This window comes from Megascapheus bottae, chromosome 24 (assembly GCF_031878675.1).
Source record: "Megascapheus bottae isolate mThoBot1 chromosome 24, mThoBot2.hap1, whole genome shotgun sequence".
Taxonomy (NCBI): domain Eukaryota; kingdom Metazoa; phylum Chordata; class Mammalia; order Rodentia; family Geomyidae; genus Megascapheus; species Megascapheus bottae.
Window position 1 is genome coordinate 8,228,671 of NC_143532.1, and position 18,720 is coordinate 8,247,390.

At 43.8% G+C, this 18,720-nt stretch overlaps 2 protein-coding genes across 2 annotated transcripts in view; both read left to right on the plus strand.

Moving 5' to 3' along the window:
* The first annotated feature begins 617 nt into the window (after positions 1 to 617).
* Positions 618 to 18,563, plus strand: LOC150046878 (ATP-dependent RNA helicase DDX19B). The gene is made up of 11 exons (XM_090357052.1): positions 618 to 759; positions 5,093 to 5,141; positions 7,200 to 7,253; positions 7,785 to 7,920; positions 8,232 to 8,324; positions 10,623 to 10,725; positions 12,304 to 12,418; positions 16,030 to 16,207; positions 16,771 to 17,008; positions 17,738 to 17,900; positions 18,313 to 18,563. Exons 1-11 carry the CDS (start codon positions 703 to 705, stop codon positions 18,561 to 18,563), a joined length of 1,437 nt encoding a protein of 478 aa, XP_090213178.1. The 5' UTR covers positions 618 to 702.
* Positions 18,564 to 18,610: 47 nt separating this feature from the next.
* Fcsk (fucose kinase) overlaps positions 18,611 to 18,720 on the plus strand; it is a 14,075-nt gene continuing 13,965 nt past the window's right edge. The window contains 1 exon segment of the mRNA XM_090357053.1: positions 18,611 to 18,640. Within this exon segment, the coding sequence (XP_090213179.1) occupies positions 18,611 to 18,640 (30 nt within the window).

An 18,720-nucleotide genomic window follows, 5' to 3' on the forward strand; every position in this document is an offset into this window, starting at 1 on the left:
CATGGTGTGCCATCTGCTGGGAAGGAATGTCATTTTTGTTCCTTTTCTCAGGGAGAAGGTGTCATGGGACTTGGACTTAGCCTGGGTGCTGTCTCTGAGCCCTTCAGCTCAAGGCTACCACCCTACCCCTGAACCAAGCCCCACTTCCCATTTTCTAGAGGTTAATTGGAGTCTCAGGTCCTTTTGTGCCCTAGCTGGCTTTGAATCTTGATCCTCAGATCTCAGCCTCCTGAGTAGCTAGGATGACAGACGTGAGCCACTGCCTACCTGTTCTTTAGATAGAAAGGTCAGTTAGCCCCCAGGTTAAGTTAGTTAGTTTGTTTTTTTTTGCCAGCCCCGAGGCTTGAACTCAGGGTCTGGGCTCTGTCCCTCAGCCTCTGTGTGCTTCTGTGCCCCCGGCTAACGCTCTACCACTTGGGTCGGTGCTACTTCTGGCGTTTTCTGTTTATGTGGCTCTTAGGGGTGGAGCCCAGGGCCTCACGCATGCAAGGCACGCACACTACCTCAAGCCCCTTCGCGGTGTTGTAGGCGGCAGCCTTCCCTGGGCGGGCCCGCAGGGCGGGGCGGCAGTGCTGCTGGCGTCACTGCGGCGCGCCGCTTCCGGCCCCCACCTCCGGAGCCGGGTCCCCGCTCCCCGCCACCCCAGGAGCCCACGACCGCTCCGCGGGCGAGGCCGCCCGCGTCCCACCCGCTCCCGGGACCATGGCCACGGACTCGTGGGCCCTGGCGGTGGACGAGCAGGAAGCGGCGGCCGAGTCGGTGAGTGGGCATCCTCCGTAGAAGGTGGGCGACGGGGTCTGGCCGGTGCTGGTCCCCGGGCACAGACGCTGGGAGGGGGGCTGGCGCCGCCGGGATGGCCGCCGAGGATGGAGCCTGTTCACCCTCCTCGTCCGGCCGACGCAGGCAGGCACGCCGGGTCCCCGGGCGCCGGACCGCCGCCTGTTCCCCTGAGCAGACCCCTCCGCTCCTCCCGACGGGCCTAGCCAAGCCGATGCTTCCGAGCCCCGACGGCGAGCCAGAGGCGCGGGCCAGAAATCTGCAGGGGCACCTGGACACCGAGTTCCGACGACGGTGCTTTCAAACCCGCTTCTCTTCGCCCTCCCCTCCCTCCCTGGACCGGGACTGGAACTCGATCCCCGACACTTTTCGCTCGTTGGCTATCATCCCTGAAGCCCACTTCCTGTGGGACCCTTGTGCGAGTGCCTGGAGAATAAGACCCTTAGAAAGGAGCGCGCCGGGCGCGGGGGCTCCCCCGGGGCGGGGCCCAGAAAGAGCACAAAGCCCCGAACGGTTTAGTTGAGCTTGTGATATGCCTTTTATTTAGTACAGCTTTGTTTTTAAATGCTTTTTGAGACAATTTCTGCGCTCATGGTTCTCCCACCTCAAGTTCTCTGAGCTAGGCAGCCACTCTTACCTTAGTATGGTTTTTTTTTTTTTTTTTACCAGTTCTGGGCTTGAGCTCAAGGCCTGAGCACTGTCCTTGGACTTTCTCAAGGCTAGAGCTCTACCACTTGAGCCTCAGCACCACTTCCGGCTTTTCTGTATGTATGTGGTACTGAGGAATTGAACCCGGGTCTTCATGCATGCTAGGCAAGCACTTTAACCACTAGGCCAAACTCCCAGCCCCTTAGTATGTTTTTTAAATAGAAGATAAAGCTACAAATATAAAGAAGGTAATTTTTTTTTTTTTTTTGCCAGCCCTGGGATTTGAAGTCAGGGCCTGAGCTCTAGCTCTGTCCTTGGGCTTCCTCAAGGCTAGAGTACTACCACTTGAGCCACAGCACCACTTCCAGCTCTTTTATGTATGTGGTTGGCACCAAGGAACTGAAACCCGGGTCTTTGTGCATACTAGGCAAGCACTCTTACCACTAGGCCAAACTTCCGGCCTAAAGACTGTGTGGTTCAGAATGTTTTCCTCTCCAGAGGCAACTGCATTTTCTCTTGAAACCCTTTGTTCCCTATTTTTTGTTTTGCTACTTATTAAATTCTCAGTTTCATTATAATATTGTAATTTTATTTATTTATTGCCAGTCCTGGCTTGAGCTCAGGGCCTTTCTCAAAGCCAGAGCTCTACCACTTGAGTCACAGCACCACTTCCAGCTTTTTTCTATGTATGTGGTACCCAGGAATTGAACCCCGGTCCTCGTGCATGCTAGGCAAGCACTCTACCACTAGGCTAAACTCACAGCCCTATAATAGTGTAATTTTAGTTAAGTTGGTGTTTGTGCTGGATTTGACTTCTGAGCTTTGTGCTTGCTAGTAAGTATTGTACAGCTTAGCCATACCTCCAGTAATCTGTTTATATTATTAACTTTTTTTTTTTTTTTGCGTGTGTCCTACAGTTAAATTTAGGGCCTAGGTGCTATCCCTGGGCCTTTGGGCCTTTTTGCTCATGGATAGTGCTCTACCACATGAACCACAGCTCATTCAGCTTTTTTTGGTAGTTAATTGGAGATAAGAGTCTCATGGACTTTTCTTGCCTGGGCTGGCCTCCAGCTGTGATCTCAGCCTACTAAGTAAATAGGTTTACAGGTATGAGCAGTGCATTGGTGCCCAACTGCAAACGTTTTCTAGTAATGGCTATACCTAGTCCATTTATACTTAATTTGTACCTCATTAACACATTTATACCTCTTCTCTGTCATTTTATTTATTTCATATTTTTTGGTTGGTCTTGGGGCTTGAACTTGGGGTTTGGGTGCTGCTTCTAAGCTCTTCAGCTCAAGGCTGGTGCTCTACCACGTTGAGCCACAACACCATGTCTGGTGTCTTGGTGGTTAATTGGAGATAAGAGTCTCACAAATTTTCAGGCTGGGCTGGCTTTGAACCATGATCCTCAAATTTCAGCCTCCTGAGTAGCTAGGATTATAGGCGTGAGCCACCAACACCAGGCTCTGTCACTTATTTTTGTTAGTGTTTTTCTCCATAGGAATAAGAGCTTCTAGTCTTTTTCTTATAAACATTACTAGTTAGTGTCTATCCATCTATCTTGAGTAGTAGACTTAAACTAGATACCTTGACATGATGGTGTATGAAGACCAAAACATATTGGACAGCTACTCTGTATAGCTGTCTTCCAGTTGTGACTTCATATTATCTAATAGTATATTCTCCATTCTGTGGAACTGATAAAAGAATTTTTATTTTATGATGATTTTCCTCTTGACAATTTTTTTTCCCTCTTGACAATTTTTTTTTTTCCTGTTTACTCTCTGCTCTCCTCTCCACAACACCAAAGTAGACAGACACCAAAAACTTTTTACTGGCTTCCACAAGTAAATATTCTGTTTCCAACTTACGACCTATTAAAACAATTATTATGATTTTTTTTTGTCTGTCATGGAACTTGAACTCAGGGCCTGAGTGCTGTCCCTGAGCTTTTCAGCTCAAGGTTAGTGCTCTATCACTTTGAGCCACAGATCCACTTCTAGTTTTCTGGTGGTTAATTGGAGATAAAGAGTCTCATAGATTTTACTGCCCTGGCTGGCTTTGAATTGTTCTTAGACTCCTGAATGGCTAAGTTTATAGGCATAAGCCACCAGTGCCCGGCTTTAAAACACATTTTTGCATGCCCATTTCCTTACCCTTACCCTCTTCTTTTTGTTCATTCTTGGATAGAGTGAATGAACATCAAGGCATAGAAGAACTTGGTGGCAGTTTAAGAAATGACCATTTTCTGGTGATTTTACTTTTACTCTTTGCTAGATGATATTTTATGACCAGTGTACCTCCTTTGCACTAGATTCATTCTCTTTATTTGTAGTATAATAAAAGGACATAAATTCTGCCAGATATCTTTAAATTTACTCTGTTTGACAGAGCTGATAATTTTTTCCTGCAAATATTTCTCTACTATAACTCTTCCTTTCCTTTATCCTTTTCCTGGTGTGGGTTTTTTTTTTTTTTTTTTTTGTCATGGGGCTTGAACTCTAGTCCTGGGCACTGTCCCTGAGCTCTTCAACTCAAGGATACTGCCCTATCCCTGGACCTGGGCATTCTCCCCGAGCTCTTCAGCTCAAGGCTACAGCCCTAACCTTGAGCCACAGTGCCACTTCTCGTTTTCTAATGGTTAATTGGAGATAGGAGTCTTACAGACTTTAGTGCCCGGGCTGGCTTTGAACGGCAATCCTCAGATCTCAGTCTCCTGAGTAGCTAGGATTACAGGCATGAGCCTGAGGTACAGCCTCTCCTGGCTGGGGTATTTTTTTTTTAACTTACTGTAAGGTGATGTACAGAAGGGTTACAGTTTAAAAAGTTAGGTAAGGAGTACATTTCCTTCTGGACAGTATCACCTCTTCCCTTGTTATCTCCCAGTTTAATGGGTATTTTGATTGCATAGTGTACCCCAGTGCTGCAGAGCATTCCCATTTAAGATGTATAGACACACCCAGCACAGGAAGACTTCAAACAGAGGCTACACATTGCCATGTTGTGGTGCTCTGGTTTGAATATTTCTTGCCCATAGATGCTTTGCATTGTAGTCTTCACTATTCAGTGTGCTTTATCTGAAATGTAGCTGTTTTCTGATGTCTCTTTAGATTTGCTTTTGTCAGAGCATAAAATGAGGATTTCAATGATATTCCTGAGAGTCTACAATGAAGGCATTAAGCAAATTCACAAATTATAATTGTGAATTATAGAAATAGTAATCAGGAAGTGGGAGCTGCTTTGTAATTTTTTTTTTTTTTGGTGCAGGTCTTCAGGTTTGCATTCAGGGCCTTAGCACTGTTCCTGGGCTTTTGTGCTCAAGTGTAGACTCTACCATCTGAGCCATAGCTCTACTTTGAGCTTTTTTAGAGGTTAATTAGGGATAAGAGTCTTATAGATTTTCTTGCCCAGGCTAGCTTTCATGATCCTAAGTAACTAGGATTACAGGCCTGAGCCACTACTGTCCAACTGTAATCATGTTTTTCTGCCAGCTTTTTTTTTGAGAAATTTAGTAAGCAGATGGAACCCAGCAGAAAAACCTAATGAGTATACCTTTTGTCTTTCCAGTGATTCATCCCCCAGCTTCATTAGGGAGACTGTTGGCTCCAGATCTTTTCAATGATTTTTCCTGACAGTTTCTCTCTCCCCTGTATTCTCCATTTAGTTGAGCAACTTGCATCTTAAGGAAGAGAAAATCAAACCAGATATCAATGGTGAGTAACTAAAAACTTTTGAAAACAAATATTATTCTTTTACTACTTCTGTTTTATCATAGTAGCTATCTGGGAAATAAATTGTATTTCATAACTACATTGAACTCAGGGTCAGGGGACTGTCCTTGGATACTTTTATTTTGGTCAGTCATGGGGCTTGAACTCTGGGCCTGGGCACAGTCCCTGAACTCTTCAGCTCAAGGCTACTGCCCTACCCCTTTAGCCACATGCCACTTCTGGTTTTCTAGTGGTTAATTGGAGATGAGTCTCACAGGCTTTAGTACCCAGGTTGGCTTTGAACCATGATCCTCAGATCTCAGCCTCCTGAGTAGCTAGGATTACACGCATGAGCCATGGCGCCCGGCTTTCCTGGACACTTTTTGCTCAAGGCTAGTGCTCTGCTAGCCACATTTCAGCCACAGCGCCACTTTTACCTTTTTCTGTATATGTGCTATTAAACCCAGGAAGTATAAGCAATCTCAGGGTTTATCTACTCTTAATTATTCTGAACTGTTATCTGTTCAGAAAATAGATTTGGTTAGATGATTCACGCTGTGGCTCAGTGGTGGAGTGCTTATATAGCATGCTCCCAGCCATAAAATAATATTAACAGTAATATTAATGTTCATGAAGGAATGGAGTTTGTAGCTTTTTTTTTTTCTTTTTCCTAATAGGGAGTAACAGTTCTAAAATAAAACTTCAATTTAGTCAATAGGAAAACAAATTGTAAAGGTTTACATTGTAAGTGACATTCTTTCAGTTTTGCCCATCCTGGGCCTTGAACTCAGGGCCTGAGCACTGTCCTTGGGCTTTCTCAAGGCTAGAGCTTTACCATTTGAGCCATAGCACCACTCCGAGCTTTTTCTATGTAAGTGGTATCAAGGGATTGAATCCGGGTCTTCCATGTATGCAAGGCAAGCGCTCTACCACCAGACCAAACTCCCAGCCCCGAGTCTGTAACTTTTATATCATTGAATTTTACCTTACTCTGAATTCTCTTTTGTGTGTGTGTTTGTTTACACAATTACAATGTTGTTTATTATTTCTATTTCTATTAGTAAATTTACTTGCATAGAATTTTTTTTCTACTTGAGCCAATCTTCTGTCCTTATTCTTTTTTATTGGTTAGTTTTCTTTTTTTTTATTGTTGGTTTAGATGTTTACTTACATTAGTTACAGTTTTTTTTTTATTGTGATTAATAGAAGGGTTACATTATATTCACCAGTTAGAAGGTGCATAACTTCACAAACATTGATACCTTTTCTTTTTTTTTTTTTTTTTTGCCAGTCCTGGGCTTGAGCTCAGGGCTTGAGCACTGTCCTTGGACTTTCTCAAGGCTAGAGCTCTACCACTTGAGCCTCAGCACCATTTCGGGCTTTTTTCTATGTATGTGGTACCAAGGAATTGAACCCGGGTCTTCGTGCATGCTAGGCAAGCACTTTAACCACTAGGCCAAACTCCCGGCCCCTGATACCTTTTCTTATGACATGGTCCCCACTTGCATAGAATTTTAAGGATATTCATATACTGGCAATAAGATTTGTTTTGTTCAGATTCTTTTTTTTTTTTTTGGCCACTCATGACTTGAACTCAGGGACTGGGCACTATGCCTGGGCTTTTCTGCTCAAGGCTAGTGCTCTGCCAGTTTGTCACAGTGCCACTTCTCATTTTCTGGTGGTTAATTGGGCTCACAGGCTTGCCAGCCCAGGTTGGATTTGAACCATGATCCTCACATCTCAGCCTTCTAAGTGAGTTTCTAGCATTACAGGCCTGAGCCACCAGTACCTCTTGTAAAAGAAATACTCTTTTTTTTTTTTTTTTTTTTTTTTTAAAGATAGATCGAAGGAACCTGGAATAGGAAAGAATAGCATATGAGCAGCAGTGTTTCAAAACTTTATTTAGGCACCATAAAAAATGTTTTCTTTGTTTTTTTTTAAATCAGTTTGATTACATTTACTTACTTAGTGGAATTTCAGAATTTTGTATTTTAGATTAGATGAGGTCAGCTCATGTATGGAATGGATTTTTAAATTACAGCTGCTTTGTTTCTGATAAAGGTGCTGTTGTCAAGACCAATGCTAATGCCGAGAAGACAGATGAAGAAGAGAAAGGTAACCGCTTTAAAGATACATAAATGAGATTCCACGTGGTAAAGACTGGTTACTATTAGGTATCATAGCTTATACCCAGCTGGGTTTGACACTACTAGTAAGGGGTCACAGTTTTAAAATAAAACTTCAACTTAGTCAATTGGAAAACAAATTGCAATGGTTTACATTGTAAGAGAAATTCTTTCAATCTTTTTGTTTTGTTTTGTTTTGTTTTGTTTGCCAGTCCTGGGTCTTGAACTCAGGTCCTGAGCACCATCCTTGGGCTTCCTCAAGGCTAGAGCTCTACCACTCAAACTACAGCACCACTTCTGGCTTTTTCTTGAATGTGGTACTGAGGAATCGAACTTGGGTCTTCCTGCATGCTAGGCAAGCACTCTACCACTAGGCCAAACTCCTGGCCTCAGTCCAATTTTTTTCATTCAACTCAAAGAATAAGTACATAGATAGGTTATTACCAGTGGCAGTTGAGTTTAAATGAATCCATGATGGCTTTCTTGGACTTAAAGGCCTTTGTTTTCTTTTCCCTGACAGAGGACAGAGCTGCACAGTCTTTACTCAATAAGCTGATCAGAAGCAACCTTGTGGATAACACAAACCAAGTGGAAGTCCTGCAGCGGGATCCCAACTCCCCGCTCTACTCAGTGAAGTCTTTTGAAGAGCTTCATCTGTGAGTATTTGTTCATTTTTCGGAAGCTCCCTTCTGCATTTAGACAGACATCTTAGACTCATTAAAAGCATATTTTTAAATATAGATTATTTTTTGCTAATCTACAAGGTTACTAAATAGATGTAGCAGCATTGGACTGTTGAGTAAAACTTCCAGGCAACCAGTAAAAACTTTTATCTCACTGATAAAATTGTGTTTGTCAAATATTGTTAGATATTAACTAAGAACAATGGAGAAAAAAATCTCCCAGATATTTTGCTGTGCTTCTCAATCAAAGAGACGATGACTTTGATTTTTAATGGTTTTTCTAGGAAACCACAGCTTCTCCAAGGAGTCTATGCCATGGGTTTCAACCGTCCATCCAAAATACAAGAGAATGCATTGCCTTTGATGCTTGCTGAACCGTACGTAATGTGATGTAACTCAATTTCTTTTTTATTTTCTATTTACAACTTTTTCCATTTTATTTTATTTATTTATTTATTTTTTTGCCAGTCCTGGGCTTGAGCTCAGGGCCTGAGCACTGTCCTTGGACTTTCTCAAGGCCAGAACTCTACCACCTGAGCCTCAGCACCACTTCCGGCTTGTTTCTATGTATGTGGTACCAAGGAATCGAACCTGGGTCTTCATGCATGCTAGGCAAGCACTTTAACCACTAGGCCAAACTCCCAGCCCCAACTTTTTCCATTTTAAAATAAAAGTTTATTATTAATTGCACAAAGGGGTGTTATAATTCCTTAAATAATAATTATTGTTATTATTATTTTTTTTTTTTTTTTTGCCAATCCTGGGGCTTGGACTCAGGGCCTGAGCGTTGTCCTTGGGTATTCCTTACAGCTACTTGAGCCACAGTACCACTTCTGGCTTTTTCTGTGTATGTGGTACCAGTGAATTGAACCAGGATCTTTGTACATGCTAGGCAAGCACTCTACCACTAGGCCAAACTCTCGGCCCTCCTTAAAAATTTTCAATTTTAAGCCAGGTATGGTGGCTCATGCCTGTAATCTTAGCTACTCAGGATGCTGAGATCTGAGGGTTGTGGTTCAAAGCCAGCCTGGGCACTAAAGAATGTGAGATTCTTATCTCCAATTATCCACTAGAAGACGGGAAGTGGGGCTGAGGCTCAAGGGATAGGGTGGTAGCCTTGAGCTGAAGAGTTCGGGACAGGGCCCAGGCTGAGTTAAAGCCCCATGACCCACAAAAGAAAAAAAAAAATTAATTTTGAAAAGTAAGGCTAGTAATATATACTTTTTTTTTTCCAGGTCAGGGGCTTGACCTCTGGGCCTACGCACTGTCCCTGGGCTCCTTTCATTGAAGGCTAGGGTTCTACCATTTGAACCACAGTGCTATTTCTTTTTTTTTGCCAGTCCTGGCCTTGAGGTCAGGGCCTGAGCACTATCCTTGGACTTTCTCAAGGCTAGAGCTCTACCGCTTGAGCCTCAGTACCACTTCTGGCTTTTTTCTGTTTGTGGTACCAAGGAATCGAACCCAGGTCTTTGTGCATGCTAGGCAAGCATTTTACCACTAGGCCAAACTACCAGCCCACCATAGTGCTACTTCTAGCTTTTTCTGTGATTAATTGGAGATTCTTACAGACTTTGTTGTCCAGGCTGGCTTCAAATAATGATCCTCAGCTCTCAGCCTACTGAGTAGCTAGGATTACAGGCAAGAGTTTCCAGTGCCTGGCAATATATGCTTTTGATAGAAAAGTTATAAAAAAAAAAGAAAAATAAAAAAGAAAAGCATTAAAAAAAATAAATTGAATGACATAGGCTGGGGATGTAGTTTAGTGGCAGAGCAATTGCCTAGCATATACAAGGGCTTGAGTTCAATTCTTGCTACTTCCTTTGAAAAAAAAATTATATGAATGTGTTTCACACACACACGTGTGTGCAGACACACAATGTACTATCAAATTCCATCATAAAACATTTTCTGTGTAGTACCCTATAGTTGTATGTCCTATCATTTGTAATTGCTATGAACTTCATTGTCTTTTTATGTATTTTTATGTCTTTTGAATGCTACAAGCTTTATTATTACTATTTTTTAAATTTAAATTTAATTTTTTTGCCAGTCCTGGGGCATGAACTCAGGGCCTAGGCACTGTCCTTGGACACTTTTTGCTCAAGGCCAGAGCTCTGTCATTTGAGACACAGTGCTACTTCTGGCTTTTTCTGTGTATGTGGTTCTGGGAAATTGAACCCAGGGCTTCATGCATGCTAGATGAGCACTCTACCACTAGACCACACTCCTGGCCCTTATTTATTTTTATAATTAAAAACTTAATTGACATTGACAGTTAAGCACCTACAGAAATTTTTTTTTTCCATGCTAGGCAAGCACTCTACCACTAGGTCATGCTCTCAGCCTCCTACACAAATTTTTGTTTTTGTTTTTTGGTGCCAGACCTGGAACTTGAACTCAGGGCTTGGGCACTGCCCGAAGGTTTTTTGTTTTTTTGTTTTTTTAATTTTTAGTTTTATTTGTGTCCTTTTTTGCCCAGGGCTAGAAGAACTCTCATCACTTGAGCTTCAGCTCTAGTGATGGCTTTTTTTGGTGTTTAATTGGAGGGTAGAGTCTCACAGACTTTCCTGCCTGGGCTGAATTTGAACTGCGATTCTCAGTTTTCAGCCTGAGTAGCTAGAATTACAGGTATGAGCCAGCAGTGCCAGGCTCAAACAGTTTATTTTATTGTGCAGTCCACAGAACTTAATTGCCCAGTCTCAGTCTGGTACTGGAAAAACTGCTGCCTTTGTGTTGGCCATGCTCAGCCAAGTAGAACCTGCAAACAGATACCCCCAGGTAAGGACTTGGTGAATATGGGGTTTCTACTAACAGCTAGAAGGGGGATTCCTTTTGATGGATTAAAAACTAAGCATTGCTACTTTTTTTTTTTTGGTCTTGGGGCTTGGACGCTGGGCCTGTACATTGTCCCTGAGCTCTTCAGCTCATGGCTACCATCCTACCACTTAAGCTTAGCACCTTTTCTGTTTTTTTGGTGATTAATTGGAGATAAGAGTTTCACAGACTGAGAATGCCTGGGTTGGCTTTGCACCGTGATCCTCAGATTTCAGCCTCTTGAATAACTAGGATTACAGGTGTGAGCCAGCGTGCGCAGCTAACATCACTACATTTTACGTTTTATAATTCAAGTTGAGTATAAATAGATCTTTCAGTGGTCACAAAGAAACATATTCCACTTTATTTTGTTTTTCCAGTTCTGGAAGACTGATGACAAACGACTTTATTTTTGGCAGTTATGAGGCTTGAAGTCACGGCTTGGGCACTGTCGTTGAGCTTTCCCAAGGCTAGTGCTCTACCACTTGAGTCACAGCACCACTTCTGGCTGTTTCCCTGTATGTGGTAGTAGGGCCTAGGGCTTTGTTCATGCTCTCTACCACTAGGCTACGCTCCCAGCCAATCTTGACTCTATTTTATTTTGTTTTTGCTGGGCCTGGGACTTGAACTCTAAGCCTATGCCCTAACCCTGAGGTCCTTTTGTTCAAGACCACAGCTGTACCACTTGAGTCACAGCTCCATTTGCAGCTTTTCCTGTGATTAATTGGAGGAGATAAGAGTTTCAGGGAGTTTCCTGCCTGTGCTGACTTCAAACTACGATCCTCAAATCTCAGCCTCCTCAATAGCTATGATTACAGGTTTGAGCCATAGCACCCAGCAAGCTTGACTCTTACTTGGAGAAAAAGCATTCATTTGAGAACTGCCAGGCATAGTGGTATACTTCTGTAATCCCAGCACTGAGACAAGATAATCAAGAGTTTGAGACGAGCATCAACTACTTAATGAGTTTTAGGCCAGCACCAGCTACATAGTGAGACCTTGTCTCAAAAAATAAAAAGTTGGGGCTGGGAATGTGGCTTAATGGTAGAGTGCTTACCTAGCATGCCTGCAGTCCTGGGTTTGATTCTTCAGTACCACATAAACAGAAAAAACTGGAAGTGATGCTGTGCCTCAAGTGGTAGATTAGCCTTGAACAAAAAGCTCAGGGACAGTGCCCAGGCTCTGAGTTCAAGCCCTAGGACTGGCAAAACAAAAAAAAGAAAAAGTTGTCAAGTCTTCAACTATAATTTCCTGGATGGGGAATAGAAAATATTTTTCTTTTGTTCTACTTCTCCTTACTTTTTTCTGTTATACTAAAATCAGTCCATGCTCAGACAGGAAAAAAAGGTGGGAGAAAAAAGGAGAGAGGAAGAAAAGAAAGAATGAGTTGTGAGAACTTTTTAAGTAACTGACAAGGAAGACTCACAGACATTCCTGCTTAGTTTGGATCCTGAGTGTCTAGGATTGCAGGATTGAGCCCCAGCCCTCAGCTTGGCAAAGATTTTGTCTTGAACATTCATTCTGCACTCTTTTCTCTATCAGTGCCTCTGCCTCTCTCCAACATATGAGCTGGCACTCCAAACAGGAAAAGTGATTGAGCAGATGGGCAAATTTTACCCTGAACTGAAGTTAGCTTATGCTGTTCGAGGCAATAAATGTGAGTATATAATCCTAAAGTATTAAGATAACATTTTTTATTTTATTTTATTTTTATTAAAAAACTTATTAACCTGGGGGGTGGGGGGGAGGGTAATGGGTACCAAGACATGTGAAAGGGTATCAATGTATGTGAATTAAGGCACTTTCTATCTGGCAAATATCATGTAACCCTTTTATTAATTACAATAAAAAAAAACTTATTAACCTTGATTTTTACATCGTATTTCAAATGACATGTTTAACAAACAAGTATTCAAGAAGGGAATCTATATACAATAACAGGTTCTTAATTTTTAGAACATAATCAAAATTAGGCTAAGGGTTTGTATATCATAGATATGTATTAGTCAATGTAATAAAACATTATGTCTATAGAGTCATAAGTTTTTGTCTATGTAGTTGTGTTTATATTTCCCGTACTATGTCCATATTATTGGGTATGCAAATATTGAGTCCTCGCTCTTGCACTGTTTGGATCTAATAGCCACATATTAAGGATACCTCTGTTCCTTTTGTCTTGACTTGTCTCATTCAACATGATTCGCTGTAGATTAATCCACTTCCCTGCAAATGCCATTATTTTATCTTGTCTGTTGGCTGTGTAGAATTCCATTGTATATATATGCTACATTTTCTGTATCCATTCATCTGCAGTAGGGCATCTGGATTGTTTCCATCGCCTACATTTTTTATTTTTAAAGATTTTAAAGTGTACCTGGTAATTAAGATAATGAAATAAAGCTGGGAGACAGTGGTGCTTGCCTGTAATCCTAGCTACTCAGGAACCTGAAATCTGAGTGTGGAAGTTTGAAGTCAGCCTGAGCAGGAAAGCCTGTGAGACTCTTCAGCTAACCAGCAAAAATCTAAAAGTAGAATTGTAGCATGCTTTTTCTTTATTAATCTTAGTATTTCATACCTGACTTTGCATGTACGTTTGTGTGCGTGCGCGTGCACATGCATGGTAGTCCTAGGGCTTGAACTCAGGGCCTGGGTGCTGTCCCTGAGCTTCTTTGCTTAAGGCTAATGCTCTACCACTTGAGTCTCAGCACCACTCCGGCTTTTTTGTATGTATATGGTACCGAGGAATTGAACCCGGGCCTTTGTGCACGCTAGGCAAGCACTCTACCACTAGGCCAAACTCCCAGCCCCTCCATATATTTTTTATTGTAATTAATAGTAGAGGGGTTACATTACATTCTCCAGATGGAAGGTGCATTACTTCACATACATTGATACCCTTTCTCATGTCTTGGTCCCCGTTTCCCTCCCCACCTTGTCATTAGTTTTTTGGAGATGAGTCTCAAAAATTTTCTTGCCCACTTCAAACCACAATCCTCAGATCTCAGCCACTTGAGTAGCTAGGATTATATGTGTGAGCCACCAGTGACTGACTACTCAGTTTAGGAAATAGTGCTGGACATTTGGTTGCATCTTATGACTTTATGACTCAGATAAAAATGAGTTTTGTGTTTTGGTTTGGTTTGTCATTTTCTGTTGGTTGTGGCGCTTCAACTCTGGGCCTGGGCACTGTCTCTGAGCTCTTCAGCTCAATGCTAGCACCGTACCCCTGGAGCCACAATCCCACTTCCCGTTTTCTAGTGGTTAATTGGAGATAAGAGTCTCACAGACTTTAGTGCCTGGGCTAGCTTTAAACCTAGATCCTCAGATCTCAGCCTCCTGAATAGCTAGGATTACAAGCATGAACCACCGTGCCCAGCAAAAATGAGCTTTACATGCAACATCCTAAGGACATCTTTAGGTCAGTTCTGAAAAGATATAATGAAATTTATCATAAGACATGTAAAATTCTTACATTTTTTTTGTAACAGCTGGGATTGGATTTTAATTCGTAATTGAGTATGGAAGTATGATTGGTTTGGTAAACTGAAGTCCAGAGCTAGTGCTAGAGTAACAGGGTTAAAGAGTATTCTGCCTGGGTGGGCAGTTCACTGCCATCTTCTAGACCATAGATTCCTAAAGAGCTAAAATATCAGGAACGAGCTATTGGTGTCCCGTTGGAGGGTGTGTGTGTGCGTGTGTGTGTGTGTGTGTGTGTGTTTCCCTATGCTGAGGATCAAACCAGGGAATGTGAGCATGTTAATCAAGCATTCTTCTACTAAGTTTTACCCAACCATATTTATCTTTCTTCCTTTCTTTTTTCTTTCAGTCGTAGGGCCTGAACTCAGGGCTTAGGTGATGTATCCCTGAACTCTTTTGCTCAAGGTTAGCCTATTATCCGTTTGAGCCACAGTGTCACTTCTGGTTTTCTGGCATTTAACTGGACATAAAGGGCTCACAGATTTTCCTGCCTGGGTGCTTTGAACAATGATCCTCAGATCTCAGCCTCCCAAGTAGCTAGGATTATAGGCGTTAGTCACCAGCACCCGACCCAAGTACATTTTCTGTGAAAGGCAATTTCTGTTTATTTCAGAAACTAAACTCATTATAAACTCTATTTATTCACTTGAGTAGCAGAAGACAGCTGATATACTTGTTTTGAGTTTGGGTATATATGTGCAGTGCGTGGTATGGTGTGGGGGAGAGAGAGAGGCAGTTCTTTTTTTTGTGGTGGGAGGGCCATGGAGCTTGAATTCTGGGCCTGGGCACTGTCCCTGAGCTCTTAAGCTCAAGGCTAGCACTCTACCATAGTGCCACTTCTGGTTCTTTGGTGGCTAGAGATAAGTGTCTCATGACTTTCTTGCCTGACTGGCTTTGAACTATAATCCTTAGATCTCAGCTTCCTGCATAGGTAGGATCTACAAGCTTGAGCCACCGTCACCCACCTGCAGTTTTTGGTTTTTTTTTTTTTTTTTTTTGGAGGCGTCATAGGGCTTAAACTTAGCCTGCGCACTGCCCTTGAGCTCTTCAGCTCAAGGATATCCTCCTACACCTGGGCCTGGGATTTGTCCCTGAGCTCTTCAGCTCAAGACTTTCTCCCTACCCTTGAACCAAGCCCCAATTCCACTTTCCTAGAAGTTAATTGGAGATCCCTTTGTCCCTGGGCTGGCTTTGAATCTTGATCTTCAGATCTCAACCTTGAGTAGCTAGGATTACAGGCCTGAGCCACGCACTCAGCCTCCAGTTCTTATTGTATAATTCAGTTTGGCCTTGAACTCACCTGATTGTCTTTAACCACTGCTGTCTTGGCCTCCTGAGTGCTGAATGTGGAGAGAATGCTTTACAAGGATAGGAATTTTGAAAAGTCTAGTGTTGAGAAAATCCAGTGCTTCTATAAGTGAAATGATAGTAACAGAAAAATGAAGAACAGGTCTGGTAATTGGATAGTTAAAGAGAACGAATAAAATACCACTGAAAGGTAGTTCAATGAAAAGGTGACTAACCAGTGTTTGCCCCAAGTTTAATCCTTAGTAGTGCAAAGAAAATAAGGAAGATGTGCCTTTGGACATGTTTTTGTGTTCTTGTTCATATTTTTAATGTAGACTTCCCTATTGTCAATTTTTCTTTGTTTGTAGTAATATTCTAAGCTTTTCTAACAATATTAATAAAAAGAGAAAAACTGTAAACATTAAAAAAAAAAGCTATAGGGTATCAGAGAGGAGAGCTGGCTTTGCCTTTGAAATACCCACAGAAAACATCTCATCTCTACAGTGGAAAGAGGTCAGAAGATCAGTGAGCAGATCGTCATTGGCACTCCGGGAACTGTCCTGGACTGGTGCTCCAAGCTCAAGTTCATTGACCCCAAGAAGATCAAGGTGTTTGTTCTGGATGAAGCAGACGTGATGATAGCTACTCAGGGCCACCAGGACCAAAGCATCCGCATCCAGAGGTAGGAAGAACTGCAGCCAGGAGGAACTTGAAACTCCTCCACTAACTTCAGTTGGGTTCTTGACTCTGGCACTTACTGCAGTAAGTGGGCCATTTGCCCATCAGCACTGACAGTACCCCCAGGCTGGGTCGAGAAAGGAGATGCAAGGCCTTAACCCAGCCCAGTGCCACCCTGGCTGTGTTCTTCCTCCCCCTTCCTCCGATGGATCTGCCTCAACCCTTTGCACCTGTGAGGACTACAGCCCATGGGAGCCAGGAGCCTTTGAGGGGAGGCTGGGCTCTGTTCCTTCCGGGGAAGTCCTGGGGTCATCCAAAGTGCCTGGAAGAGCTGGGCGCTGGTGGCTCACACCTGTTGTCCTAGACGCTCAGGGGGCTGAGAACTGAGGATTATGGTTCAGAGTGAGACTCTATCTGCAGTAACCACCAGAAAACCAGAAGTGGCACTGTGGCTCAAAGTGGTAGACTCTAGCCTTGAGAAAGGAGCTTAGAGATAGCACCCAGGCCCTGAGTTCAAGCTCCCCCACTGACAAAAACAAAAAAAGGCGCCTGGATGTCACCTTGCAGGATGCTGCCCAAGAACTGCCAGATGCTGCTTTTCTCTGCCACCTTTGAAGACTCAGTGTGGCAGTTTGCCCAGAAAGTGGTCCCGGACCCCAATATTATCAAACTGAAGCGTGAGGAGGAGACGTTGGACACCATCAAACAGTATTACGTCCTGTGCAATAACAGAGATGAGAAGTTTCAGGCCTTGTGCAACCTGTATGGGGCCATCACCATCGCTCAAGCCATGATCTTCTGCCATGTGAGTAGAGCTGCAGGCCTGCAGGGGCTGCCCACCCCTTCCTCAGCCTGCGTGTGGACAGGAAAGGAAGTGGTTGGTGAGGATGGAGCAGACAGTGCCTATGGTTGTAGTTTTGTTCCACTTACTTTGAATTAGTAAGAGAGTGAGTCCCATGCATGCATATAATATACTTTGAACCAGCTCTTTTTCCTACGTATGTGTCTGTGTCTGTGTGTGTGTGCGTGCACACGCTCATGATGGCATTGGAGTGCTTGAATTCGGGGCCTCAGTCACTCGGCCTGCTTGTTCATTGCTGGTGATCTACCTCTTGAGCCTTGCTTTCTATTCCACATTGTGGTCATGAATTGGAGATGGACTCTCAAGACTTTTCTGTCCAGGCCAGCTTCAAACCACAATCCTCTTGCACTCAGCTTCCCCTGTAGCTGGGGTTATACAGGTTGAGCCAGTGTGTAGCTCCTTCCTTCTGTTTTGTGTTTGCTTGGTTTTCCTTTATAGATATAGTAGTATATGTAAATATACGATATAATAAGATGAATAATATACATAAGATTGTCAAAGATCTTTTTGCTTTAATACATCTTTTTTCTTTTTGTAAAATGATTACCCAGGTGATGATGATGTTGCAGACACATCAGGTTGGCTATGTTTCTGATAGAATCTTGCAAGTCAGATCTAGTCCTTCAGGTATCATCGCTTCTTAATTAATTATTTATTTATTTTTGCTTCCAGACCCGCAAAACTGCTAGTTGGCTGGCAGCAGAGCTCTCCAAAGAAGGGCACCAGGTGGCTCTGCTGAGTGGGGAGATGATGGTGGAGCAGAGGGCTGCTGTGATCGAGCGTTTCCGAGAAGGCAAAGAGAAAGTTCTGGTGACCACCAACGTGTGTGCCCGCGGTGAGCAGTGAGGCCCTGGCCTGCCTGGCTGAGGGAGGGCGGTGGTGGGGCTGGTGGGACACTTCCTTTCTAGAAGAGGCTGGATTTCCCTGTGAGAGAACCCAACCAAGATTGTGGGCGTGCTTTCCTCGTGCAAGTGGGCGCCCAGGCTCTGCGTGCCTTCAAACAGAGCTGCTCCTGGGCACTGCTGGAATGTAGCCGTGTGTTGCTGTGCTTGTGTCCAGAAAGGCTGCTTCACATTCTGCAGGGGTCTTTCTGAAACTGCTGCTCAAGTTCTGTCTTCTCCTGGGCTGTGCCCCAGGTCTGAATGTGTCCCCTCTGTAAGGGCGGCCTGGCCCAGGCTCTCCCTCCTCTTGAAGTGGATGTGCATGGCTGAGGCCTCTGTCTCTGTCCTCCCCACCCGCCTCGTCAGGCATCGATGTTGAGCAGGTATCTGTCGTCATCAACTTCGATCTTCCTGTGGACAAGGACGGGAACCCTGACAATGAGACCTACCTGCACCGGATCGGGCGCACAGGCCGCTTTGGCAAAAGAGGCCTGGCTGTGAACATGGTCGACAGCAAGCACAGCATGAACATCCTGAACAAAATCCAGGAGCATTTCAGTGAGTCCCTGGAGGGTGCTGTGCCTGGTGCCCTTTCCACTGGCCCAGGGTGGGTGTAGGGTGGGGTGGGTAAAGGAAGGGGAGAGTTTCCCATGGCAACTACTGCATGCCCAGGCTGGCACCTGGAGCACTGACTGTGGGTGTCAGTGGCCAGGGCTCTTCCTTTAGGGCTAGGAATTCCCTGACCCCGAGGGTGTCACCTTCCTGGCAGGGATC

Coding starts and splice junctions, on each gene's coding strand:
- LOC150046878 (XM_090357052.1), top strand. CDS start 703: ATGGCCACGGACTCGTGGGCCCTGGCGGTGGACGAGCAGGAAGCGGCG. Junction 7,254..7,784: donor GACAGATGAAGAAGAGAAAG/GTAACCGCTTTA, acceptor TTTCCCTGACAG/AGGACAGAGCTGCACAGTCT. Junction 17,901..18,312: donor CACCAACGTGTGTGCCCGCG/GTGAGCAGTGAG, acceptor CCGCCTCGTCAG/GCATCGATGTTGAGCAGGTA.